The 27715-nt window shown below is 44.6% G+C and overlaps 1 protein-coding gene across 2 annotated transcripts; it reads right to left on the minus strand.

Annotated features, from left to right (window-relative positions):
* Positions 1-1996: 1996 nt before the first annotated feature.
* On the minus strand, positions 1997-26759 carry TFAP2B (transcription factor AP-2 beta). Of its 2 annotated transcripts, none has more exons than XM_037843527.1 (7): positions 26679-26759; positions 21825-22283; positions 16987-17047; positions 9383-9602; positions 7487-7605; positions 5232-5373; positions 1997-2344 (listed from the first exon to the last, which is right to left on the minus strand). In XM_037843527.1, the coding sequence occupies exons 1-7, from the start codon at positions 26757-26759 to the stop codon at positions 2044-2046; spliced, it is 1383 nt and encodes a 460-aa protein (XP_037699455.1). In that variant the 3' UTR covers positions 1997-2043. The 2 variants fall into 2 exon arrangements, with proteins under 2 accessions (XP_037699455.1, XP_037699454.1); XM_037843526.1 differs by lacking the exon at positions 26679-26759 and adding an exon at positions 23475-23501.
* Positions 26760-27715: the final 956 nt, after the last annotated feature.

Below are 27715 nucleotides of genomic sequence, written 5' to 3' on the forward strand. Positions count from 1 at the left end.
AAAAAAGCTACCAACACCCCCCACCCACCCACACATGCCCACACTCAAAATGTCAAAAATGTCTGCCCGTGGACTCAGCAGGTTCCTAAACCTCAACCCCTACCCTCCACCAAGGCCCACCCAAGGCGGCAGATCAGTGGGATCCAAGTGGGTCCTAACTGTAAAGCCTGCATAACAACATCTGGATCTTTATCTTCAAGGGACTTTGCAAAGGTTCTAAAGTCCTAACAGTCTACTTTGTTTAAAGAGGTGCATGTATCTACCATTCATCTTAGAGACCTATCTCATCTAACACCGCCTCTACCTCTGGGGAATTTTCATTGCTTTTGAGGGACAGAGAAATGGGCTACAGATCTTATTTCATGTTAATGCTCAAATGGAGCCCGAGAAATGAGCTGGGCTGCCAGAAGTGAGAGATATTAAATGCATGAAGCTATCCACTGGGAATAGTCCCAGTGTATCCAGACGGGAAAATTCAAAGCTGAAATATATCTCCTTTCACTTTGCATTATTTTAGCATTATATGCCAAAATAAGTGCACGTCTGGGAGGGGAAAATGCCTCATTCATAAAGCATCTTGTAAGAAAGCAATTATTGCAGAAACATGGGAGCTTGCGCCACCCTCTCCCCTACTCCGACTCCCAAAGCTGTTTCTTTCCCTTTAAAACAGCACTCACCAAAGAACCCTGGGAAACTGAATCCATTTTAAAGGCAGGACAATATTGTTAGGATATTCGGCTTCTAGAACCTTATTCTTTTCCCCCAAAATTCATTTGGGAGGCCCCACTCCCCACCCAGAATTCAAGTGTTGAGGTATCTGTTGGCAACTGGATTCAAAGTTGCTTCCATCTCATACTGGCCACTTTCTAAATTTTTCCCTTTGAGCTTCTTTAAAGAAGTGCACCTGCAGAATTCTGACACACAGGCTTTGATTAAAAGGGGATCAGGTTTTTTTTTCTCTGTACCTTATGGATTGTGTAGGAAGCCCAAGTCCTCTTTGAAGAAGCTCATAAACCATGCGGGCAAAGCTTTGGAAAACAGAAGAGAATGAAATGGTACATACCCCCTCTGAAGGAATTACATACTAATCAGCGTATTCATATTTTGTGTGTGTGTTTTTTTTTTTACTATAGTTCTTAAAATTGGCAGATGACACAAATATTATAACAAATGTAAGGTTCTCTGTATGCAGATGCTGTCAAGGCTGGGAACTAGCACGTTTCTGAAAGGAACAGCTGATGAGTCTGAATCAACTTATTGGTCCGGATTTTCCTCAGCCGCAGAAGCTTCTGCTTGGCCGGCCCCAAAAACTGAAGCCATCGCCTGCATCTCAGCTGGCCTCCCGCCCCGCTCGCCCCCACCATCCCTAATTATTCAAACAGTCAGGGAGCTGGGCACCGGTGAGTTAAGAACGCTAGGCTTGGGCCGGGTCGGGAGTACCAAGGGGACTAAAATACAATGCAAAATGGTCTAACTCACACTCATTTCATCCCGGAAGATTCCCATAACAGCGTGAGAAAAGGAGGGGAACATAGAAAAAGGTGTCTGGGAAAGGTTGAGATGGGATGGAGGGGAGGGAACTGCAAGAAAGTTTCCTAAAAAAATATTAAAAATTAAAAAGTTCGTGCGTCTCAGTCAACCAGCTCTCAAAGCACTGACACCAGCGTTTCTCCGATTTTCTTCCAATAAGTTAGTGTTTTTTCATGTTTAGTCTTATGTTTATTTTCCAAAGGGGGAGGGATCATGGTTTTCTTTTATTATCAGTATTACTAAGCTCTAAAGAACCGAAGTGGAAAATCCAGGCAGTTGTCTCCAAGAGCATCTTGAAATAGACACTGAGAAACGATATTGTTGCTCCGTTGTACGCCTCAGGTTTTTTTTTTAAAGTTATTTAGCTTTCTTTTTTTTAAATTTTTTGTATGTATGTTCTACCTAATATAATTCTTCCAAAGCCAATCCAATATTTTAAAGCTAAAATTAAAATTTTTTTCTGTTTTCTTTTTGTATTTAAAACATTTTTCCTTCTTTTTTTATTTAATTTTTTCATTTCCTGTGTTTCTCCTCCTTGTCGCCAGTTTTACTACCTGGGCCTTCCCCAGACGTGTGCCTGTTAGTGGTGGTGTTGTTCAAGAACATCTTGTCCATGCCTTTGAGCGCCTCGGTGAGATAGTTCTGCAGGGCAGTGAGCGCGGCACAAATGGCTGGGGCGCCGAAGCCGTGCGTGATGAGACTGAAGTGCGTGAGGCAGCTCTGGATCCCTGGCTCCAGGATGGGGCTGGGCCGACTGTTGCCGATCGGTGTCCGGTCCTGCGCCAGCAGATCCGTAAATTCTTTACAAAGTTGCCTGCAAAGGCGTTAAGGGGAGAACAGAAAATCACCCTCAGTGTCGTTGGCATTGGCATCAGAAGGAGACGCTCACACAAGCCCAGAGAGGCGCCGGGTCATCATCGAAGAGCGGAGGCTAATGCGGGCGATTCCGCTCTGTTTCCTTTCCCAGCCCTCTCCCTTCCCGAGCAGCTGGGACTGGAAGGAAGGTGGGGGTGGGGAAGTAACGCACTCCTTCCCTCGCAAAGCCTTTCCTCCCCCTTCGCCTCTCCCCTTCAGTCTTTTCCCCTCCATTCCTGCCGCATAGATTCTGCTTTGGGAAATCCACCAGGCTTTAGTGTTTGATTTTGAATATTTAATATTTTTGTGCTAGGAAATCTCTTTTTAAAGTCCCCTTCTCTCCCCTGCCTCTCCAACCGCTTGGTGATCAGATGCAAAAAACTCTGAAAGATTTAGGCCCCTCAGCCACAAGCCTGTCCCTGGCACAGGAGCAGATTGCTGGAGTCTTGCATGGCCCAGGGCAAGCAACTGTTTATTCCAGGAGAGAATACTGATTCCATTCAAGACAAAAATCTGTTTACCTGCAGTGTTTGGGGAGGGGGGTGTTTTCTTCCTTTTTTCTTTCTTTCTTTTAAGTGTTGGCTACTGAAAATCAATCTTTATACCATAGGATTGTTAAAATATATAAAAGGATTCCCACAATTGTTTAAATAAAACCTAAAGGTAGATGGTTAAGACACTGGGGAGAGTAGATTTTTATTTGTTGAACGTTTTTATTTCCTCGAGGCACCTAGAATTTAGAGGAATCTCCAAGCCTTAGAAATCCTTCTTGCCTAACTGTAGATGAGGCTTATTTGAGAAATGTTTAATATAGGATGGGCTGGGAGTGTTTTAGCCCTGAAGGTTAAATGGCTTCGCTCTGGTAGTGGGCAGAGACAGAGCATCCCAAAGGCCACAGCCTTTCACAGACTGGCAGCCTTCTCCTGTCAGCCTGCCTCCATCCTGGCTTATGGGGCAGTGAGAAAAGCAAATCTATAGCACTCCAGTCCCACGGCCCCTATGGGGTGACCTGGCAGACACATAGTGATACCTGTCCTGGACAACAGGTTAACAGGGCCAATGCCTGAAGGCAGATGTAACGGACCCTGGGGCATCCACACCTGGGGCACTGCCACTTTGGAGAGAGGCAATGGCTAAACTAGATCGGAAAAACTACCCCCCTACGTCCACCAGCTGAAAGGTTGTTGGTTTTAACACCGTTGGGCAGAGAACACTAAGAGACACCTTCTCTCCATTCAGGTTTCTCCATTTGAAACACACAACATACATCCTCACAACTAAAAAGAAATAGGTACCGGTTTGGACCTAGGTAGGGTAATTCTTAGCCACAGCGTACCTCAGAAATCACCTATATGTTTTGGGGGTACAAGTGGTATTCAAATATACACCTCAAAAACCCCATTCCCAGTGATTCAGATTCAGGAGGTTTGGGGCTAGCCCCACACAAAGACACTTTGAAAAAGCTCTGCAGATGATTCTGATGCTCACCCAGGGTTAACAAGTGCTGGCCTAAGAGAGGCCCCAAAGCTTCGGGGGCAGGGCGGGGTGGGGGGCGGGGGCAGGTCAGTTACAAGCATCTCTTAGAGTTATTTGTGGAATCCTGTTATCAGATTTATATACTTTATTGTTGTCCTACCCCTTCCTCCCCAATTTTCCCTTCCTATTCTATAAAGCACCAATAGGTCCCCAGCCACCGGACACTAGGCAGAGCGTAGAGGTCAATCTGCTGACAAAGATCTATTTTATTACTACTTGGTACATCAGAGGAAAACCTTCTCAAAAGAGGATGGGTGTCAGGGTTTGATCGTTGGGAGAGCTGGTTAAAGTCATTTCGTAAGTTTGTACTCATTACCAAAGTGCCAAAAAGGAAATTCTGAACTGGAGAGAACAAATGCTTAGAGTCAAACATTTTAAATCTTCAAAGCCCAAACCAGGGTCTGTAAGCAATTAAAGTACTGGGACATTAATATTTTTTGACCCTGCGGAAAGGGGCAATCAAATTCCAATCACGTCTCAAAAACATCTGGACAAATTTGAGCAAATGATTTTTCAGCCTTCCATATATTTCTTTAAATTACGCTGTCAACGGAACAAACCGCGTCCTCGAGCACTAAATAAATGAGCGCCGCTGTTTGGGCCTCGCCTGCGAGAGAAACGTGCGGGGGCACGCAGCACCGCCCACTGCAGGCCTGAGCCGGCCATAAAACACCAATAATATGACATCGTAGCCAAAGACAGGAGTAAATCAAATAAATAGAAAACCCACTGTAAAAGTTCAGATGAGCTCTAGATCTAAATTTAGCTAGAGATTTACTATTTTCCCCTCTGGAGTTGTAGTAAATTTTACAAGTCTGTGGAAGATGACAAACAGCAACGTTGGAAACGTAGTAATTAGAGCTGTGGGTCGAGATGGGTACACGTGGGTGACATACAGACACACTGAGCATGCACCCATCACCGTGTGGATATGACAGGGAGACAGATGTGAAACCCAGGCAGAAGTAGGCATCTAGGGATTTAGGCTAAAGCTGGAACAAGACCCACCCGGAAAAGGTTTGCCTGACATCCTCAGGGTCGTGGAAGGGAAGTGTAAAAAAGCTCAGATTCAAGTTGGTAAAACCATCTTCCCCCAGAAACTTGGAAAGGGAGAAGAGAACTGCTGCAAGCCCCACAGTCCACCAACTCAGAAGGCCCAGGGGAGCCGACAGGGCTTCCTAGCCAGTTCTCCGCCGGCCGCAGAAACTACCTCTAGACAACGCTCTGAGCTCGCGTCGCTTCTCTGCCCCATCTCCCAGGAGGATGGCCCTTCGGGGTGGGAGGCAGAGACGAGGGCGAGGGGCACTCACTTGGTGGCCAGCAGCATATTCTTTCGGGAGTGCAGGTCGCTGGGGTCCGTGTGCTGCCGGTTCAGATACTCAGAAACAGCTTTGGCGGGAAATTCCGTTTCGCAAATGTACCCAAAATCCCGAGCTAAATGAACAGCTTCTCCTGAAAAGACAGCAGCCAAAGAGATAATCAGCACCCACTCCTAAATGCCCCAGGGCAAGAGACCCGCCCTGGCCAGCTCTGCTAGTATTTACAGAGGAGACTGACTGCTGAGTACAAAAGCGAACGTGAGATGGATGCCCAAAGGGGAAATGATTCTCAGAATATAATAGAAGTTGGTGGGGAAAACTTGGCTGCTGCCCCTCTTCCCAGCCTCTCCCTAAAAGTGTTTCCAGCCAAATCCTAGCTACGCACTCTCTCCCTTTGTTTTAAGGGAAAGGTAGGCCAATAATTCAGGAGCCACCTTACAACCGAACCTAGACATTTGGCTGGATATTCAAATCAGATCCTCCTCCCCTTCTTTAAAGCATCAGTTACACCTGCTTTAAATAAAATTTAAGTCATCTTGACTCTCCTAAAATAAGAAAAATTATTATTAATAACTAATATACAAACATAAAGCCATGTGTACATATGTCCATATATCTAAGAATATACACATAACACATATGAATACAAAGTGTTTCTATGCAGCAATGAAATAATTCTCCTTGTCAGTTTTTCTGCTAGTCAAGTTTCAAATTTCTCCCTTTCAGAGGTTCCTGTCATCATCCTCCTACTTAAGGACTTTCTACTACACAAAGGTGACATGGCAGCTATAGAAAACCCAGGCATTTGAGGGATTCCTCAGCTTATATAGCAGACCCCTTTAAAGAAAACATTACAACTCTTTAAACCACAACCCTGGGGCTCCAGGGAAGATCCCGAATATGAAAAAGAGATATGTTAAATTATAGCATAGCTACGTTATTTTTAAGGAGCATGACTTACTTTTAATCATCATTATCATAATCACAACAAAAGACTTCAGGCATGGTGCTTACAATGATTCATAAAACTGAAAACCGCTAACCAAATATCAGAATTTCAGTGGGTTTTCCAGTTTCCTCACTTCTCCACCCAAAAGCCTATCTTGGGCCGAGATTACCTTTGTCTGCTTTTCAAAATGAGGACTGTGATATTAGCAGTTCCCTGAAGGGCAAAAAGTGAAACCCCCAGGCTAAGAGTCAACCATTAATAAGTGTGGTCTGGAAATTCGGTGACTGCTGTCCCTGGAGGGTAGGTTTGGACTAGGCAACTTTGCTTCAATGATGGCAAAGTGCAAGGCTTATACTGTGATGACTTTATGTGCTGCTTAAATATTCTAAGATCTCCTCCTCCAAAGACCCACTCCTCACAGGCATGTCATAATATCACATCCATAAAAGTGGAAGAAAATAAAAGACATCTACATGCTAGGCTATAGAGAAAATTCTTCGACTTCCTCCATTAGGATCATCTGACTGTATTTCCTATCCCTTCCCCATTCCACAAACTCAACTGCAGAGTCTCTTGTTCTAGACTATGTAGGCAATGTAGGCAATCTTGTTTATTTGTGCACTGTAACTATCATCCCAACCCCCAAACTGATGAGCACATTAGAATGTGCTTATTACAATTAAGGACCTTTAATTCACAATTGATGAATGCACAATTAAATATCATACCTGACTCTCCATGCTTCTCCACCACCACCCCAATTTTATCCTAGGTATCACTGTCCTTATTAAGCTACATTTCAATAAAAATAAGACCCAGCTCATTAGCAGGAGATAGGATCCAGGGAGTGACATGAGTTTTATTGTAACCATTAGGTTACAATAAATGCAATAATAGTTTCATAAATGGACAGCAGTTTCTAGTACTGGCTATAAAGAGGTGAAATATGGAGAGGGCGAGGGGTGTAGAATGGATTGTTGTTTACAAAGGGAGTTGCTCTTGCAAGAGTTCATACAGAAGGTGCATTGGATGCTGTGTCAGAGATGACCCTTCACTGGCTCAGAGGCTGGACCTGAGAGCTTAGAGACCCTCACCCAGCAGCTTGGCCTCCCTCTCACTGCCGGTTCCCTCTAAGTAAAAGAACCTTTGAACTTCTCTCAAGCAGTCGCTTGACATCAACTCATAAGGGCACAACAATAACAATGATTTCCAGTTAATCATGAAACGTGTAAAATGTCAGCCTTCGGCCGACAGTTAAGTTCAACCCCTTCATGAAATGGCCGCACGTCTTGCTTACCTTCCACCAGGGAGGTGAGTAACGTGACATTTGCCGCTTTGCGCCTGCCCGCAGGTAAATTCAAACCGATTTTTTCTAGCCTTTCTCGCAAAGATCTCCCCCCATTTTTCGATTTGGCTCTGAAATTGCAAGAATTAACATTCTGATTAACCTCAAGTGTTCCTGAAACAAAGTTTAGACTTAGCAATCTAAAGCCCAGTGGAGCTTGAAGAGGTTTTAACTTGAGGTTAGCACATTTCTTTCCCTTCCTTTTGGTTATTTGCTGATAGTTTGCTGAGGTTTGCTTAATTTCTGCAATACAGAGCATAAAAAAATGAGTCGTTTTCTTTTTTTTTTTTCTTTTTTTATCTCCTGAGAAAAAAAATGATACCAGATGGGAATAATTAGAGTGTAGGTTGTGGGTCCAGAGAAGGTAGAAGTAGCAAATGCAGAAACACGCGCGCACTCACGCACACACACGTTCCCTCCTTGACATGGAATCAGTGTGGTGAGCAAAAACTGGGTGAGCACAGCCTGGCTGAAAAGAGGAAAGGAGTCAGTCGTTTAGAGAGGAGAAGGTGCTTGCTGAAACAGGTGGGTTTTGTGAGAGCAAGGGGTCAAGAGTCTCTGTATAATGGAGTTAGGTTAACAGGTGAGGAAACATGAAAGTAAGGATGCTGATAATCACAATAGCAGTAAAACTAACATTTTTAGAAGTTCAGTCACCAGGCACCATGATAAGTACTTTATATTGGTTATACATCTCATAGCAAATTGTACACATACACACACAAACACTCACACGCTCAATGCCCAAAGGGTGATTCAAAGGAACTTCCACGCTTTGGGCCTCAACAGGACTCACTTGAACACTGAAACAAAGTAGACCAGAGCAAGAGGATTCAAAATGAGAAAGTCTCTGTGTCACACCCTTACTTCCTTCCAAGGTTCCCCCTGTGTATGCTGAGGTCTGGGCCTTTTTCCAGATCACAAGACCTTTTTCCAGGATACAGCTGCTCTTAGGAAAAGCGAATCTCGACCCCCAAACTCAGATGGATTAACTTGTAAAGCTCATCTCAAACAGTGTCACCTTCATGGGGGGGGGGGAGGCGCGGAGAATTGCCAAAGTGCTCAGGTGCTGGCAGGAACTTGTTGAGAGGCTTGAAATCTTAAGAAAAAAGCCACCTTCCCCCCAGTTTCCACCTGGAATCTACGGATTGTCTTCTTTCAATATTGCGGAGCAACTGAATGACCCAAGGAAATATTGTTAATGCTTCTAAAATTCTTTTATTGTTATTATTGCTGCTGGTATTATTGTTACTAAAGGAAGAAGTTTACAAATATAGAACAGAAATTTTCCAACTGCGGAATACAATGCATTAGTAGGTCGGGAGGCTAATTTAACCCGTCACCAACTCATTTGAAAACCTGTCACACAACAGAGAAATATCAGAGCTCATTGCAGGTATAAAGGAGGGTTGCTAGTTGAAACTTTTGCTTTAGATAAGTATGCGTGTTTGTCCCGCGTCGCAGTCTTGTGTTTAATACGCGGCTGTCGCCCAAAAGGATACATTAAGGTCCCTAGGCTAGGAAACGCCCTGGAGGCATCCCCGAGGTAGGAGGGAGCGAAGGCACCAGGCACTTAGAGGGAAAGTTGAAGGGATAGGGTGCGGTGCAAACCGCAGGAGAGCAAGGCTGCGCGTGCGCGACGCGGACCCGCGGGCGTAGGTCCCAGGGCGGTGGCGTTTGCGCGCGCGGCCCCGCGCACTCGGCGGCCGCCGCTCCCCGCACGGTCAACGCGATCCGCGCTTCCGCCGCCCGGTTGCTAGGCAACCGCGTAGCCCCTCCTGTGTGTGTTGGACTGAATCCCTGCTCCCTCCTGCTTTCCCCAGTAAAAACTGGTTTGGGGGTTTTTACCTTCTGAGGACGCCGCCGAGGAGAGACGCATTGAGACATTCGGGGGGCGAGAGCCGTCTCTGAACTTCCCCCACAGTTACTTTGTATTTGGAAGTTGAACTGAGAAGAGACAAGCGGCCCGGGACCGAGCAAAACACTTCGCCGGTGTTGACGGACATGCCTCCCAGGAAGCCATCTTTATTCATCATCAGAGAAGTCACAGATTTTGGAGGAACCGGAACTAGAGAGAAAAATAAAATATACCGTAAAGGTGACCGGGTTTCGATCCTGGTGACCGGCTGATAGAATGTGTCAGGGCGTGCGCAGAGGCAAGGCCACAGGACAGGGGCCAAGGAAAGCTGGGGAGGAAATGTTTGTTCCACTGGGGCTGTCGTGCGTTCAGAGCGCTGGGAACAAACAGAAAAGCCATCACTCCTCTGGAAACTTACTCTGTATGTGTGCAGACATGGGTGTCGCTTGCAGCAACCCCGCACAATACACAAATCAAGAACACATACAACCCAGGGCTTGGATTGTGCTGTGAAAACGGACAAATCCTATTCCATCAAGTGTTAGCTGTGTGACCTTGGGCACCTTACTCAACCTCTCTGAATCTTAGTTTCCTCATCTGTCACATGAGGATAATAATGCCTATTACATTTGATTCTGAAGCCCAAAGGTGATTAGCATCATTCAATGAAATAAAATTGTAAGAACAATGACCTTTAAGGGAATCCCACCCTCTTCTATTGGACCAACATCTATAGTCCTCACCAGAGAGGACCAGCAGGGTGAACCCCACCAGATGATGTGCCCAAGAACAGCCAAGTATTACCATTGGGCAGGAGACTTGGACTCAAAAGAGCTGCTCATCTCTTTGAAGTGGGTCCCATTCCTTTTCTGCATAATAATATATTCATTTAGAAATGAACCCAAATGCTGTCTCCAGTGAAAGCAATTCTGCAGTGACATGAATTTTGTTTACAAATTAACGTAAAGCACTGGCTGGTGATTGTTTGGAGCGGTTATGATTTACAACAGGTGCCCTGATCAATCAACCAATCACTTTAATTCATATGAGCGGCGGTCTTGCCTTGCCCCAGTTGTTTCATTTCAGCAAGTAATTGATAACAAACCGCACTCAAGGTATGTTTTATGCAGAAGTTAATAAGAGCTGACAGCTGGTTGCCACTGCTACCCTGGCACATTCAGCCTCTCCAGCCTGTATTTCTGTTTAATTGTGTTTCAGTGTCATCTGCACGTCAGGAAGAGGCGGGGCTCAGTGGAATCAGAAGGCTGGGGATGAGCAACAGTGAGCGGTCAACTTCCGGGTTCCCTGGCAGTCTTGCCTCTTGGACTTCTACACCGCTCAAGCCCATTTTCTTTCTGTAGACTCTCAAGGCCACTGGGCAGGTGACTTCTCCTCCTGACCTGCCCTGCATTTTTGCTTCTTCCATTGGGAAACAAAGCCCCCAAGTCTTCAAACAGTATTTGTTGATCACCAGTACAGGGAATCTGTTGAAACATGCATCTTTAATAAAGGTGCTGTCCCATTTTATAACCCTGGCAGGTGCAAGATACACTCTTTCTACCATCTGGGTCTGAGAATCCTATACGTCAAACAAGTTGCTAATTGCATATCCACCTTTTATGGAACAAGCTAATCAATGCTGATTATTTTTCTAACAGCTGATTCTCTCTATCACAGATTCCAGCATTTAAACCTCTGCAGTTGTTTAAGGAGACTCCTAAAAGCCAGCTAGGTCCCAAATCTTTTATTTCCTATGAATTGCATTTGGCCCTTTTCAAACACCTTGTGGAAAAGGGCTTTCCTAAGGGAGTGGATGAGGTGTGAGGGACCGAAGCATTCCCTTTTGCTGCTTCTTGGTAATCTTTCTTTGATCTTTGAATTTGTCTACAGAGCCCAAGACCTTGTTCCAGGCAGATGAACGATGTTAGGTGATCTTCACTCTCATGGGGGCCTGCAGAAGGGGTTTTCTTCTCTCCAATTCCTCCCCCCACCCATGATGCTCATGATACTCTCATCAGTGAAGCTGTTTCACATTAGAGAATGAACCAATGAAAAGTCCCAGTGTCAGCATTAACGAGATTTGAGTGTCAAAGACACTGGAGTTAAAGTCACTTAACAGACAGTGATTGGGGAGGGAACGCCCCATATCATGTAATTCTCTCACACAACATCCACGATCTGTTTTCATCTATCTTTTTCTCCACAACATGAGATCCATGATATTGAAGATACCATAAACAAATATTTTATGATCATGGGAATTGACATTATGTACATAACCTTGGAGAAACTTTCCCCCCAAATGTAAATGGCCCTTTGTAATTTTAACATGGTGTGAACTGTAGAAATAAACTGTATAAAAATCTCATCCTTGATGCTCAGTAAAAAAATCCTTTATCTGCAAATATTATTTTAAAACAATATTTTAATGACAACAACAGCAACACTAGGCTGAAAATACTAAGTTCTGTTCCTGATTCCTACACTGGATAACTGAATATCTCCGGAGGATTAGAACTTTACCGGCTTCTCACAGTCACAGATGACAAATCTCTTGAAAAGCCAGGCCTTTAGAGACACTTTATAACCTGCCCTCTAATTTCACTATTGTTAATTGTCTGATTTACCTGACAAGAGCTGTTTCCTTTGGGGAATGTTTTTCACTCCCTCCTGTGGGCTGTACCTCTCTGCATACACATTATACCTGCACATCCAGTCCACTTCCATCAGCACACTATCTGAGGGGAGTTATTTTTTCTCTCAAAGACACACAGACTATTTGAACTAATGTGCTTCTGATTACATTTCCATTTTCTAATTCAAGTATCACAATCGTTCCCACTCTTTACCCTCTCATCCCCAGGTTCTATACCTCACTTTTACTCTGGCCCCAGTATTGATATCCTAGACCAGATCCTACCCATTTCTTGTCCCAGCTTTCCTTTAAGTCCATAACTCTGTTATCATCTCCCGTCCCCACCACTCTCACACCTGCTTAGCTCAGCTGATTAACCCCATACTTTATTCTCTTTGTCTTTTCCCTTCTGCTTTCTTCCAGCTTATCAATAAACTGAGAGAGCAACAGGGCCCGGTTGATTTGTTAGTAATTATGAGCACACTGTTCCTGCTCATGGAACCCAGAGATGACTGAGATAGGTTTAAAACGACAGCAGGAAATGGTAAGGAAATGGAGCATGGCAAAACTCAGCATGAAGCTTTCAGTTCTTTACATGTTTACAATTTTCTGTGCATACATTAAAACTGGGTGTTTATTTATTTATTTTTTTAAATTTCCTCTTCAGTTCTCAGTTGGATGGCATGACCAACTTCTGGATTTAAAACACCCACAAAACTTATTCCCCTCCCGTTTTCCCTGCATCATGTTTGGGAGAATTAAAAAAGGTTCACAAGCCAATCAATATTTCATTACACTGACTGGAGTTTTATTTAAGAAAGAGGAAGGAAAAATGTTTAGAGAAAATATTATTCATTAGTGGACTATATAGAGCCAAAATGTTAATAAGCTAGCTCTTAAATTCTCCTCTTTAAACTTAAGTATGTAATCATAACTTTGAGATCTTTGTGCCTGACTGGAAACAGACCTCTGTGGGTCTGTTTTGCTGGTGAGCAGAAGGGCAGAAGTCAACCCACCTTATAGATTTAAGGGGTAGGTCTCTCTGAAAGGCACGCTGACTTAGGTTTAGCATTGGTATAGGGTGGCCCCCCAAGGTTGAAATAATTAGTTCTCATCAGCAGAGTACTGCTTTCCTCACACACCATTTCTCATCTACCTGAGGGCTAAATTTTATTCCACATGTATAACATGTGTACAAATGTGAAAAGAAAAATAAAAGCAGCCCCATAAAGAAAGCTGGAATGTAAAATCAAACTACAAATATTCAATCTTGGCATCCATTAGGGGCAAGTCTATAAGTCTAGATCCCGAGTAGAGTCCTATCACATACTTGCTGTGTGGGATCTCAAGTCATGTGTCTTCTCTTTGTCTCAGTTTCCACACTTGAGAGGTTGGAGAAGAGTGTCTAACCTTTCCAGCCTTGAAATTCTATGAGTTCTGATCACTCTTGGGGGGCTGGAATTTATCGCAGGGTTTCTTGTTGACTAAATACCTATTAGGATCCAACTCAGCTCTGCAAAAGCCAACCTCTGCCTTTGAGAGGAATCTCATACCTTGAGAGATTCTGACAGACACTCTTTACTTTCTACCCCAACAGAACCCATTGTAATTAAAATTTGGCAATTTCTTAAACCTGCTCCCCAACCCCCTCCAGAAAGAAATCAAAGTGTTTTTGTGGGGAAGGGTCCAGAACTAACAGGGGTGAAAGGGAAGGGAGTGAGAGAGAACTGAAGTTGAACTGAAACTAACCAAACAGGATATCCCTAAGACCAATGAAAATGCCCCACAGTCACAACATTTGGACTTTGGACTCCAGCCACACTAGCCTTTCCAAGAAATCCCAGCATATTTTCTGCTGTCTAAGGTGTCAAACAGATTGCATCTTGACCTCTAAGAACACCAAAAACTTTTTCTTAAAGCCTAGGTGAGCCGTTTTTTAGTCAGGCTGCATGAAGGTGGCAGTGATCATCTATATTAGCTAGGCGACCACCTACCACCCCCCCCATTCCTAATCTTAACGGGACTGAGAGTTAAGAATGATTTTTTAATGTCTAGTTGGATTTTTAGACTGTTAATGTACCGCATCCTTCTCATTATTACTTTATTGATTGCTCATTGACCAGCCCCCTTCAAATCGTATTAACCACCCTCTGCCGGTTTAGATTAGGAGAGTTTAAAAAGCACCTTTCATTACTCCCCCACTCCTGCCAAGGAGTTGAGACTCGGCAGCTTAATGGGAGCTCTAATGGGGCAGCTAAGAGGAAAGGGGCCACGGTCCCTGCCGATTGCATTAATAGCTCAAAGGGGGCCAATACAGAAAATTAGCCGTAAACGAGCTCTGGAGATCTTCAAATGAAAGAGCCATTTATCACGCTGGCTACCTTCACTCCACTCGTTTGCACTCTCTACTGGGAACAACTCATTTCCTCTTAACTAAATTACTTCAGAAATGTCAGCTAAGCCCAGATAGCAAACATAACAAGAGAGGAAGCCTGTAATCTATGTGTGATATCAACAAGGGTGAAAAAATGGACTGGTTAAATTTTAGGAGGGATCCCAGCCACAACTGGAGAAAGACAGAGAAACAGAGACATATACCATATGTCTAAGTCTTCTGGCTTCATAAGAACAGAGCCAGGGACACCCAAAGCTGGGCCAGTTGCTGGCCTTTTATTAATAAGGTGGAATTTTTTTTAAATCTCTCTGAAAGCCCATTAGAAAATAAATTAAGCAACTGAGTCCCCTGCCAGTTGTTGAAATTTAGAATATATAGTTCAGAAAACTTTCTCAGCTCTTCTTTTATCCAATCTCTTAGGAACATCCCTCATGAAGGTTGAGTGGGTGGCAAAGATGGGAAATCAGAGGTCAGAGAAAGGGCTAATGAACCCATAGATAGCACTATTTTAAGTGGTCATAGTAATTTAGAAAAATAAAATCAGCCAGTTATTCCAATTTTGCCCATAGCATTCTAACAATAAAAATGTGATTTTAGGGTCTTCCTGTGATAAAACAAACATCTCAAATGTTCAATAATGGAGTTGACCTAACATTTCATATTCATATCATGCCTCCTGAATCAATTAAGGTCACTGGCATACCACTTAGAAGTTTTAAGCTTCACATTAAAAAAAAAAATGCTTTGGGGAAGCATAAAGGGTACTCTTGTTTTACCTAAACAGAACCAGCAACTTTAAATCAATATTCTCTTTTTCTTAATTTCTAGAGATATCCTAAATATATGAATTTTTCACCTTTTGCTGACAAACACCTACAAGCCCTAAAATCGAAGCATCTCACATCTAAGAATATTTTCATCTCTATTTTGCTAGGCAAGCTAAATTCCAAATATTTTAATTGGCTTGGCTATTAATCACATTTTTGATTGGCTGTTGGTTGGGCATGTCCCATTGCCAGCCCAAATGATGTTGTTAGGCTACAGAACCTTGAGCTATGAGGTTCTAGCTTCCCATGAAAAGGGATGGGGGAACTAAACAAAACAACAACAGCAACAAAAATGGAGACGTTCCCCACTCCAAACCACCCAGCAATCAACCAAAAGAGAAGACCTAAGAGGAAATGATGTAAGTGAGCTGTCAGCACAGTTGCAAGTCTAAGCACCTAGCGAACCCAAAAGCTGGCAATAAAAACTGGAAGTACACTATCTAATGAAGAGAGGGAGAAAGATTTGGTGCAACACTTAACATAAATAGTTTTGCCCCAAACCTTCTCTTCTTCTTCAGGATATTACATTCCAAAGCCAAATGACACCATTTCAAGCACACTTCCCTCACCAAACCTCAAAGAAAATCTAGAATGCCGCACCCTTTTTGGAATCCTTTTATCACAACCCTTTTACAATCCCAGTTTGACTCTGGATCACTTTCCAAAGCATCTTTTCTTTTAATTGTTTTTGTGAATGTCATGCAGCTCAAATGAATCATAAATGACTGAAACTGCGGACTGTTTACACCAAACATAAGGACAGGCCTTCTCCAGCATTGCTAAAGAAGGGTTACAGTAGTTAAAATCGTATCTCCAAATACCAGTTCCCGCAATAATTAAAGATTGCACTGTTTACACATTTGAGCTCCTAAATTTGTGGCATGTGAGTGACAATTCAGGCCTTTCAGCAGCCACACTAATCACCAGGCATTCTCTCAGCGACTGTTAGTGAAGAGGGGAAAAATTAAGCAGCTGCAATACGCCCGAAATGAGTTATTGTAATTACATTTAATTAGTTTAATTAGTTAATTATTTTGCTTACAGCTGTACAAGAGACTGCAAACATTTGTTAATATCACATGCCCTTTAACAGTATGGGGTGATTCCACAGTCACACTAAATCATGAATGCATATGTAGGAAGATTTAGAAATGCGCATAGGCTGTCTCAGCTTCTTGGGATGTGCATATTTAGCAACACATTTGGCACAATTAAAAAAATAAGGAGTAACATCTCATAAAACACAGAGAACTGGGAATAAAATTACCGCCAAAAATCAAATTCAAAAGCAAGGAGAGAAGGGGCTAGCTACCTCAACAACACAGAGGTTACCTCAGCGACACGAAGGTTACCTTGCTTTCATCAGCAAACTCCGGTTATCAATGAAATAATTTGAGCACGTTTTTGGAAGCAGTGTTCCCCTGCCAGTTCCACATATTACGGTGGATCAATTATTTAAAATGTTTCCAGAACGGCTACCAAAAGTACCATGAGAAGAATGGCAATAGTCTCTGTCCCTCTGTCTCTTTCATTCAGGCTTTGGTCTGTTTCTCCCTCTTCCCACCCTATTTCCGTCTTCCCGACATGCCCTTTCACCCAGCCAGAAAGCCGCTGTCCTATCGTTGTGAACAAACATTTGTGTCTTACAAAATAATGAAGTCCCTCAAATTGAAAACTCACCATAAAGATATTAATGCACAATAAAACTTTGCTTACTTTTGGGGATATAATCCATACCTTTTTTTATGACGGACTGGTCCAATAGATTCATGCCGCTGTTATTGGCATCTTCAACTGACTGTGAATATAAAAACATCACTATTCAAATTGACTGGATATTACAGAATTGCACACATAAATCATGTCATTCCAAACCGGAGTTTCTGTTATTTCCATTTATATTAATTCACAAAGGGAGGTTTTATTATTATCCTTATTACCTCCAAATCGACATAGAAATTAAATTCACCCGAATTATAAATTCTTCCAATGGAAGAAGGAGTAGAGGGAAACTGTGGGAGGCATCTGGGATGCAATATTGATTTAGTTCTTACATAAACATGCATATTACACTGACATATAAACCTTCATATTATTCTTATGAATTGTAAAAATTTGGCAACTGCGGAAAGATTTTCACCAATATTAGTAAGAGCAATTCCTGCTTTCTATTCTATCCCAGTGCATCTTAACCCCAGAGCCATTTTACAAATAGATAATAGTTTACATTATGGGATTTTAATTAAAGTCTGAGCAATTTGGAATGGAATGCATACAGCAACAGATAGGAACACGTTTGTAAGCTGCCAGGACCGCACACCCACTGCAGTCCGGACACGTTCCTGTCCGCGTGCGAGCTTCTTACTGCAAACCGACAATCCGTCGGAGCCTGCACAATTTACCCCCCCTCCCCCCAACCCCGCTGCTGCTGCTACTGCTGCTGCTGCTGCTCCTGCTCCTGCTTCCCAGCAAGAATCGCACCTGTTAGGAGAGCAGTAACTACAGACACACATTCACACACAAAGGCCCATATTCTCCCAATCAGCACCGAGGTAAATCTCAAGGAGCATTTATCTTCTGTGCCAGTTTCACCCCAGAGAAGGAAAGTTTCAACCCTGGGCATTGGCGGCATTTCTGAGAGTAAACAGCTGTTGGAGCAAGTATCTTACTGCAGGCTGCACAGAAACAGTTCTGGCTGTGCATCTCAGGGTGTCCAAAGCAGTGGATTTTTCCACCCTAATGAAAATAAATGCTACGTCTCCCTGAAATATATGGCTGCTTTCCTTAGTCCTTTGAAATCCAAGTTTGGACCAATCTGTCACTTGCTCTACAAAGAAGTAAAAAAGCAAAGGACTTGAAAGTAAGGTATTCTCACAGCACTTCCCACCCACTCATGCATCCCCAGACAAGATGTGTGTTCATCACAAGAAAGAGACTATCTACCCAAAACAGCCTCACATTGGAAATGAGATGATTTAATCACGGAGGCGGCATGTTTATTTGTTTTCTTTTCATTTTTAAAAGTGACTCTTCTGTTCTCAGAAAAGTGAAGAAAATTGTTATTTTCCATAAGAACGGGTTTCCATGTTGCAACATGCCATAGACATCTTAAGAAATAGTAAAAAGCTTTTTATAAAACAAAACAAAAAAAACTTCGTTTTTATTTGTTCGAGTCTCCCCCAAGGGACCCCAAGCACGCACAAATGAACACGCACACACAAACGCACACACAGGTCTCGCCTTTCTGTGATCACGTGTCTAAAGGGGCGATGTGTCCACGCAGGACAGTAATATTCGCCCGTGTCAGTGGACGGGCAGACCTGCGCTCACACCGGCCTGGACCCATGCGCATCCACACCTCACCCTCACGTCGGTGCGTAAATATGTATATACGCCTCATCAGCGACGTGGGGTAGTTGTGGTAGTTAATGAGAAGGCTCTTGTCTGATTTTCTATCTAATTACGGCCGCCTGCTGGGTTTTTGTACAGGATATTCACGCAGCATGCTGGCGCTTAATCGTCACAGGGAGGATCGTAAAGATTTAATTAGGACTGCATGCGGAAGCACAGAAAAACAACTCAGAGTCGTAATTACTAGACTTCTTTAGTTAAAAGTGATACCAGGGGTTGCTTTAAGACACTAGGGTGTGCTTGAGTATTTGTGTGCATGTGTGTTTGGGGGGTATCTTAACATGTTCATATTCCTGGTGGCAGAGGTGATGAGAGGTTAGAGATCAGAAAGCAAGATTGAAGAAGAAAAGGTGGTGTATATGACAACTAAACAAATCCCAAACTACACGTCATCACTCTCTCCCTCTTTCTGTCGATGCTGTTTTCTGAGTTTTCAACTCTCCCCCTTCCCCCCCCCTTACACACACACAGACATACAGACACAATGAGTGAAATGTAGCATACCCAGAATCCAAACAGCGATTTGCTAGTTTAACAGCCCCTGTGAGTAAATTGAAATAGAAATTGACAGGGTTTTATAGTTTCATTTAAAAAATATTAGAAGCATTTGGTTAATTAGCTCTCCTTCTCTTCCCTTACGGTCAGAACGGAGGCCCCTCGTGTGTGGGTCTAGGTCGTACAGCAACCCCAGACTCCCTGACCCCCACGCCCAGCCAGGGGAGTGTTCCTCGCGATTGCTGGCAGCTCCCTTAGGGTTTTGTCCGCAGCTTGGTGACCTCGAGACCCAGACGGAGGCACTCACTGACTGGCCCTAAAGACTGGACCTGCCCAACCAACCCAGCGTAGATCCTGGGAACCTTGAAAGCCGGACCAGCTCGCGTAACTTTAGCCCCGGCGTTCCAGCTCCCTAACTCGGGCGTGGATGCTTCCGGATCGAACAGATTAAGCGCAGCTTCTGGATCCAAAGATCTGGTCCTAGGTACATCTCCTTCTCTATCTTTTTTGTCACTTGCCGTGTGTCCACGTCAAGCACATCCCATACCCATAAGGACTGTCATCGCGGTGGAGACCCTGTCGCCTCTCTCCTGGAACCGGCGCGGAGTCCCTTACACTGACAGTCGTCCCCAAAAGGTCCCGAGAGCGTCCCCACGTCGCGGGGGACTGAGACGCGGAGGGAGTGGGTCAAGGGGGTGGGGCGTGGAGATAATCGAGGGCCCGGCCTGCTCTTTCTCTGCTCTTTCTCAGCTCCCTCCTCCTCCGCTTCGGACCATATCCCCGACGGCAGCTACTCCACCCGCCGCGCTCTGCTCATACAAACACTCTAAAATCCTCTCGGACGCTTTGAAAGGGTATTCTCCCAAATGCGCACTGCCCTGGCTATGTTTTCTCTCACCCTTCATATTTGTCCAAACACTGAAAACCCTCACAATTCTATCTTTAAAAAGAATTTTAAACCGAAAAAAAAAAAAAAATCTGTTTCGGCTTCTTAGGAGGAATTCCCGGATTCGGCCGCCTGAGCCACACGGCCCGCAGGGTGGTGGTGACCCGGCCGGTGTTAGCATCACCAACATTAACGGTAATGAGTTGATCCACCTTCATTATTCAGCACTTTGAACCATACTCAGGAAGATTAATTTAAAAACTCCTCCACCCCCCCGGCCCGAACACATATTACCCCACTGCATTAAAAAAACAATCCCCCCAAACAAAAAACAAATAAAACCTATTATATATTTCCCTTTTCATACACTATTCCAAAATGAACAATATCTTAGAAAGGTAGAGTCGAGCTCAGTAAAATCAACAAAATTGTCACTCTTACTATGGGTAAATCCAGCCACAAATCAGATAATTCCATCTTTTTAAAAAATAATAACTGAATTTCCTTTAAAACAATAAACCACCATAGACCACACACAGGCAGCATTTGAAGCTGTCACCACACTTTAGCCATTAAAAAATTTTTTTCCCAGCAAGGTAAAAAACAAGAACTTGTGCACCCTTTTCCCTTTCCCATTTCATTTTTCTTTGCTTCAGAAACATATCTAAAATGATGCATAGTGTATATGACTATGCCAATGAGACCGAAGTGTCAATTAAAGACCTTTCAACCATATTTATCTTTCCTGAAGACAATTTAAATTAGGGGGAAAAAGGAGACCTGCTCAGAATCACCCAGACAGTTTTTAAGAATCATTTCTTTGATGTTTCTTTGTTTAGTTTAACGAAGTATTCTCATCCAAATCAAGCTCCATTGTGTAGGCTGCAGATGGGATAGTGGGTGGTGGTGGTGGTTTGAGCCTTTTGTTTTAAGAAATAAACACGTGATACCTCTTCAACTAGAAAAGTGGTTGGGGAGAGCAGTGTTAATGGACTAAAGAGGGAGGTGGCAAATATTGCCCCACAGTCACTTAATGGACCAAAAAGCAAAGAATCTCCAAAATGGTATGTGTCCTCAAGGAATTCCAAACTGAATTATGGTTATCTGAGTCTCTCCACAAATATTCCATTTTTCAGGTGATGGCTAGAACTCACTTATCTTGGAAAAGTGCTCTATAGCCTATTGGACCCCCAAACCAAGGCCTGACTTGGATGAACACAGCACAGGTCTTTCTTCCAATGTGCATTGTCGTGCTTAGCAAAAAAAAATTCAAATCCAGCAGGAACCTCCGGAGCTCCTGAAGGACCCAGGGATTCCATGCTGGAGCCCTAACCTCCTGGAGGCCAGGAGACCTGGCAGAGTCAGAAGGCCAGGCCCACTATGAGAAGCCATTGCTGGAGGGGGAGGGGGTGGGGTCAGGATACCGAGCTTCCTGACACAAAGCGCTAGAGAATATGCAGAAGTTGGGTAGTTTAGACAGAGGAAAACACCTAGCTTTGATCCTGATGATCCTAAACCAGCGAAAGACACGCACAATTTTTTTCCTTCATGACTTAATTTCTGGTGGTTCTGGCTTTCATAATTAAGCTCCAGAAGTCATCCCTATAGAGCTAGTTTTATACATAAACACATACACAGCTATATATGTCATATCCAGCGGGTACTGTTCTAAAGATGGGAAAAACCTCCCTCAAAGTGACAGAGCTGCGCCTCCCCTTCCCCTCCCCCATCCCGGGGGACAGTCGTTATTTGTTTATTGACTTTTTCGTTTGTTTGTGGTTACCTGGACGTCTTCCATGCCAGGGTGGCCGAGGCCGTGCAGTGAGAGGCTGTCAGCCATGCCCGCGTCCAGGCCGTGGTGCGCCGAATGCAGCAGCACGTCCGGCCGGCGGACCGAGTGGTAGTCCCTCCGCGGGTCGAGGCCCGAGAGCTGCGGCAAGGCGGCCCGAGGCTGGGGCAGGAGAGAGCCGGCTTCCGAGCCCACTTCTTGCCGCTGTCGTTGCCCCCAGGGGTGCTGCTGGGGTTGGTGCAGTGGGTTTAGAGAGTAGGGGTCGTTGACATGGGAGTAAGGGTCCTGGCTCTGGTGGTAGGGGAGCGGCTGGTAGGGGGGCGGGAAGTAGGGCGGCTGGAAGTCCGACGACGGGGTGTGGGACAGCGGCGGGGCGCTCGAGTAGGGTCCTTGGGACACCGAGCCCAACTGGGAGAGCCGCGAGCTGTGGCTCGGGACGCCATCGTGCCGGTCCTGGGAGTGGAGAGAGGGAGAGAGAGAGAAGAGAAGGGGAGGAAGAAGAAGAAGAAGAAAAAAAAAAAAAAAATACAAGCGACAGATGGAGAAGCCCGGCTTTCGTAGGTTGATCCCGGGGCAGGGGAAACCACAGTCTGAAACTTAGACCCCCAAGTTGACTGAGAGGGCCATATGATTTCAGCAATTCCAAAAGCGAGGCTTTGGGGAAAAAGAAAATGGGGGTGGGGAGTGTCACCCACTTAACCAACATCTGACCCTTCTTTGGGGAGTCCAAAGCTGGCAAAGGGAGTGAGGGAAAGGAGGGGTATGTGTATGGGGGAGACTCTAAATGCCTTAATTAGAAGTGTAGGAATCTTACATGTGGTGTTTGCACTTCTAGGCATTTTAAGCTATTTCTTCTCTTACAGAGGCCCAATGCATAACAGTAAAACTTCATAGTATCTACTGCCCTGCCTCTCCTGTTAAAAAACCAACTTCTGCTTTCACTGGCAACACAGCCAACAGACCAGGAGCTCCTCATGTAACCCAGTAATTCCAGGAGCTCTGAGGAGTCTGCCTGATCTGAGTTTCCAGTCATCCCTCCCTTCATCAAAGGAGTTAAATAACCAAAATAGTTTTTGATTGAAACAGATTTGGGCCTGTGTTAAATTGAGTTGTGGTTTGCAGGAGTTATTTCTAAGGTTGCTTTTCTATATACTATTATACTCCAACACTATTATACTCCAGAGTGTGAATATGAAGGACCTGGGGTAAGGAGGGGAGCCACAGATAACTTATTCTTGTTCCTATCTGGAATGGTAAACTAAGTGAAAAGAGAAGGGGGAGGTGTGGAGGGGGGGTGTAAATTTCTCCCTCTTCTCTGTGGAAATGCCATGGTCAACTCCCCTAGGTTCTCTGTGGAAATAGTCGCCTAAATTTCCATACTGCAATGGCAAAAAAAAAAAAAAAAAAAAAAAAAAGTTTTTCTGCTTAGCCTCCCCCCTCCCCAGCTGACTCATGGAGCTCAGAGGAAGAACACACAATGCAGAGAGAAGCAGCTGCAGCCTCGTCCAATTATGGTGCTAAATTACCAAGCCAAAGGCACTCAAAGGAAAAGAGACAGAGAGAGTGAGACATACACACACAGAGACAGAGAGACAGTGAAAGGAGGGAGCATGCAATTCTGGTACAACGTGAATCCAAACTCACCATGGATGAATAGGTGTGGACTAACATCTGGAAAAAAAAGCCTGGTTACTGCTAAAAATCAAATAATGACTTTTAAAAAAAAAATCAAGGGGTCCAGCAGAGAAGCGAGCTGGACACAGGAGCCAAGCTTGAGGTATTTCCAGGACAAGCCATCAAAAAAGAAAAAAAAAGAAACAAAAACGCCCCCCCCCCAACAAGATTGCCGATGCCTGTCACACACAGACAGAATTATTCATCTGTCTCTAGCTGTCTTTTTGGCCTCTTTTCTTCTGCCGTTCTTCGAGGCTCCAGATACAGTCCTCTTCCACCCGAAGCTGGGCTCAGACTGCTCGGGCGCCCCTTCCTCCCTCCGCTTGCCTACACCGCCTCATAATAATTGATATTCATGACTATTAATATTACACGAGTACTTTAAAGGGAGAATGGAGGACAAATGGAGCGTGAAGCAGCAGCGAGCGCAGAGCTCCCCTACTATTGTAAATGACGTTCATTCAGTGGAGAATTACTAGATGTAATCAGACGAGGGGGCTGGCAAAGGCAGACTGGGGAAAAAGTTTAGCAGGAAAGAGGCAGAACTTCAATTAACTGAGCCGAGACACGCGTAAAGCAGCCCTTGCTCCTTTGGACAAGGCAAGGAGCAAGAGCAGCGCTGGGGGCTGTTTATAGAACGTAGATGTCCGTTTTGTACCTGGAGTGAGACTTTCTTACAGGCAAGAATTAATCATCCTGGGTGCTTTGTGTGCAGATTAAAAAAACAAATCAAAACAAAACAAAAAGGCTGATGCCTCATCATTTCTAGGGGGAGAAAAAAGTTAACCGGTGGGTCCCGGTTATTTCAGTTAACATTTGCAGACTTTTACTGAATGTAGGAGATCAGGCTTATTTATTAAAGGACAGGGGCAAGATGGGGGCTTTGCATTCCTTGTGGAGGGTTTCCCTCTTTAGTGTTCACGAAGTCTGCGATTTTTCACCTCCATTAAAAATATATGCAATCAATCTTCAAGTACACTAAACTTATCCGTTCCAGGTAAAGCCAGGGGCAACAGAAAACCTTTTTGGATGTTTCAGGAACCCGTTCAACTGGCCTGACTGCCATTTCTGTTAAAGTTCAACCTTCCTCCCGACTTAAATAGGCTCCTTCCACCGCGGGTTCTCCTGTTTTCTGGGCAGAAAATTTAGGCAGACAGGAATACCTGTAATAATCTCTCTCTCTCTCTCCCCCTCTCCCTCCTTCTCCTTTTTTCTCTCCTCTCTCCCGATTCACTCCACCCCTCCCTCTTCCTCTCTCCCTCCCTCCTTTTCCATTTAGCCAGTTTACTTTTCACAATCAAAGAACGAGTTTTATCCTGATTACGTTTTTAATATCCACCGAAATCCCTTTATGACACCCCGAGCTGTTTATACCTTGGCCCTATCCCTGCCGGTGTTGTACCCACTTCGGGGCCCACACATTCTTTAGGACAGTTCTAGCGCCTTCGACTTTACCACTATCCCGCCGGTTAAAGAAAGAAAAAGAGGCAGGACCGAAACAAACCCCACCAGGCGCAGAGGCGCGGCTCTTCGTTACAGTCACTACACAACCACAAAGGGGGAAGAAAAACCCCAACTATCATTCCTCAGAAAGATGAATCGCTCTTCTCTCTCTACCTTCCTTCTTTTTTCCCTTCCTCCCCTCCTCTCTTCCTCCCTCCCTCTCTCTCTCTCTCTCTCTCTCTCTCTCTCTCTCTCACACACACACACACACACACACACACACACACACACACATTAGGAGCCAATTCAGGGCTCTCCAAGGCTAGGGGGCACTGAGGCACGGGTACTGCCTGCGGGACACGAGTAGGTGGCGGCGGGGCCCGCCCGGAACTCTTCCGAGCCCCAGTCGTCCTAGAGAACAGGGTCAGCGGCTGCGGCGTCGGTAAGGAGCTTGCCGACCGCTGCTGTGAATTGCCCATTCCTAGTATCTACAAAGCGGCTCCCCGCCTTACTTTCAGGAGTCGTCCCGGAGCAGAGAGATCCCGTTCCTTCCCCAGCCATTGGGGGAACCTCTGTGCGTTCTCCTGCGACTGCTGCTTGCGACCTCACGCTGTCCGCGCTCGGTCGACCATTTTTCCCTTTCTCTCCTCCTCTCTACAACTTTTCTCTTTACATTCTTCATTGCCCCGCTCGCCTGCTTCGACGCCCCTCCCCCTTTCCACAACTCCTCTTCGGCTTTCAGTTTCCCTTTTTCTAAATTTTTCTTCCTTTCTTCTGTCCCTCGACGTCTCCTTGGAGCCTTCCCTTCCCGCCTTCTCCTTGCACCTAATTTGGGGTGTCCCTGGCCTTTCCATTACGCCCCGGAGCGAAATTCTGGGGACCCAGCTGGCCGCCCCTTCCAAGACCCGCGGCGCGCCCCGCGCCCCTCCTAGCCGCCGGGCAGCCCCCTCGGTCCGCGCGGAAGAGTGAAACCCGCCCCGCCGAGCGCGGTCCCCGGCCCCGCGGAACAACAAACCTCTCCTGCCCGAGAAAGAGTTGTCCTTCCCTCAGCGCTAAGGAACCCTGAGCACTGAACGTGGACAGAAAACGTCAAAAATGCTAAAACATGGGGTGGCTGAGATCTCTGGACCCACACACCCTTAAAGAAGCAAAACACCCGAAAATAGAAAATAAATAGTCTTGTCCGGCTCCTTGGCTTGTAGCTCTATCCACGTCCATCTGTGCCTGTCTGTCTCCCTTGCTCAAAATTTCGGTTCTGTATTTGAATGCGTTTGTTATTGATTCCAGAAATTTTATTGAAAATAAAAATTAAAAGTCCGTGTCTGTCACAGATGAGGCTTAAAAACCTAATACTTCCCCGTTCTCCAAACGAGGAGAGCCCTTGCCTTTATCAGAGTCTCTATTTTCGCTAATATTCTGCCCACATTCAGTGGCACCACGTTCCCCACCAGAGCCCAAAGGCGGCGGTGGAGGGCGGGGGCAGGATAGAGAAAGAAAAATAAAAGAAAAAAGAAATCTCCTAAGTTAAGTTGCAAGATTTCACCCTTAAATTCTTTCTTTCAGAAGAGCGAAGTCTCCCCGAGCCAGCTTTTCTAAAAGTTAGAGAAAGCTGAGAAGACCGCCCGGGAATCTGCGAGTAAATAGTTTAAAAATATATATCAGTTGGGGCGTCAAGCACTTCAGATTCTCTATCTGCAAAGCTCTAAGATGCATCTGGGGGTGTCGGCTCACCTCATAGATATCTTCGTACTTGACATTCTCCACGAGCTTCCAGAGCATGATGGCAGCCTGGTCTCTAGGAGGTGAGTGCATTCATGTGAGGAGCAGATGTCTGGCTTCTCAGGACTCCGCTGTCTGTAATGATCCATCTATAATTGGAAATGGGGGATACACACCAAACCCGACGCTCCTCTCCCATCGCAACTTATATCTGTTGTCTCAAACAATAGGCTGCAGAAGTAAGCCTCAGCAGAGAGAAAAACATTATTGCACACGCAGGAGTTAGATGCAACCAACACACATATATATTATAAAAATGATAAACATGTATTTACACCCATACACTCACATTTAGTTATATAAGCACCAGTGGGTCATACAGAGTATAGACTTCGAGTGTATTTAAAAGAGAGATAGTTGTATATATTTATATTTAAATCTCTATATTGAAAATGGTGAATCATTGTAACTACTGACTCAAGTCTTTATTATTCAATAATGAGAAACCAGGGGGCCATCTAGACCCTCATTTTTCTATGAAGATTTTTGAAAGGGGATCATTACTGGGATTTTTAATCACAAAAGCTCCTGAAACATGAATGTGGTTAAGGGAGGGTTTTTTGGAAAGCTGGATTTTGAGATTTGAAGGGCGATCTCACTGTGTTGATGGCTACATGACTTTTTGTTGTTGTTGTTGTTTAAAAAAAAATCTGTTATCTCTGTCACTGTAGAACAAAAAAGCCAGCTCATCATGGTGACCTGTTGTAATATTTCTTGGCCATTTTGCCAAACACATTTGGAAACTTAAATACTGTATAAACACTTCAGTCTGTACTGTTTGTCGTTTTAGGGATTGTTTGTGTGTGTTTTCAACGGACTCCATGTGCCATTCTTTTCTAGGCTGGATTTTTTTTTTTTTTTTTTTTGAAGTTATATCAGATGTTGTGAGCACACACCAAGGCAATGTTAATTTTGAGCCTCCTTTGCAAAGGCATAGGTCATTTTATGTTTGCATCTGTTGTCTATAACTTTTAAGAAGCTTTAATCAT

This window comes from Choloepus didactylus, chromosome 7 (assembly GCF_015220235.1).
Source record: "Choloepus didactylus isolate mChoDid1 chromosome 7, mChoDid1.pri, whole genome shotgun sequence".
Taxonomy (NCBI): domain Eukaryota; kingdom Metazoa; phylum Chordata; class Mammalia; order Pilosa; family Megalonychidae; genus Choloepus; species Choloepus didactylus.

Excerpts from the sequence above, each read along its gene's own strand:
- TFAP2B (XM_037843527.1), bottom strand. The coding sequence starts at position 26,759 with ATGCACTCACCTCCTAGAGACCAGGCTGCCATCATGCTCTGGAAGCTC. Across the intron at positions 9,603-16,986 it reads CCAGTCCGTCATAAAAAAAG|TTCCGGTTCCTCCAAAATCT; the intron begins GTATGGATTATA and ends TTTTCTCTCTAG. Across the intron at positions 5,374-7,486 it reads ACTCACCTCCCTGGTGGAAG|GAGAAGCTGTTCATTTAGCT; the intron begins GTAAGCAAGACG and ends CTGTCTTTTCAG.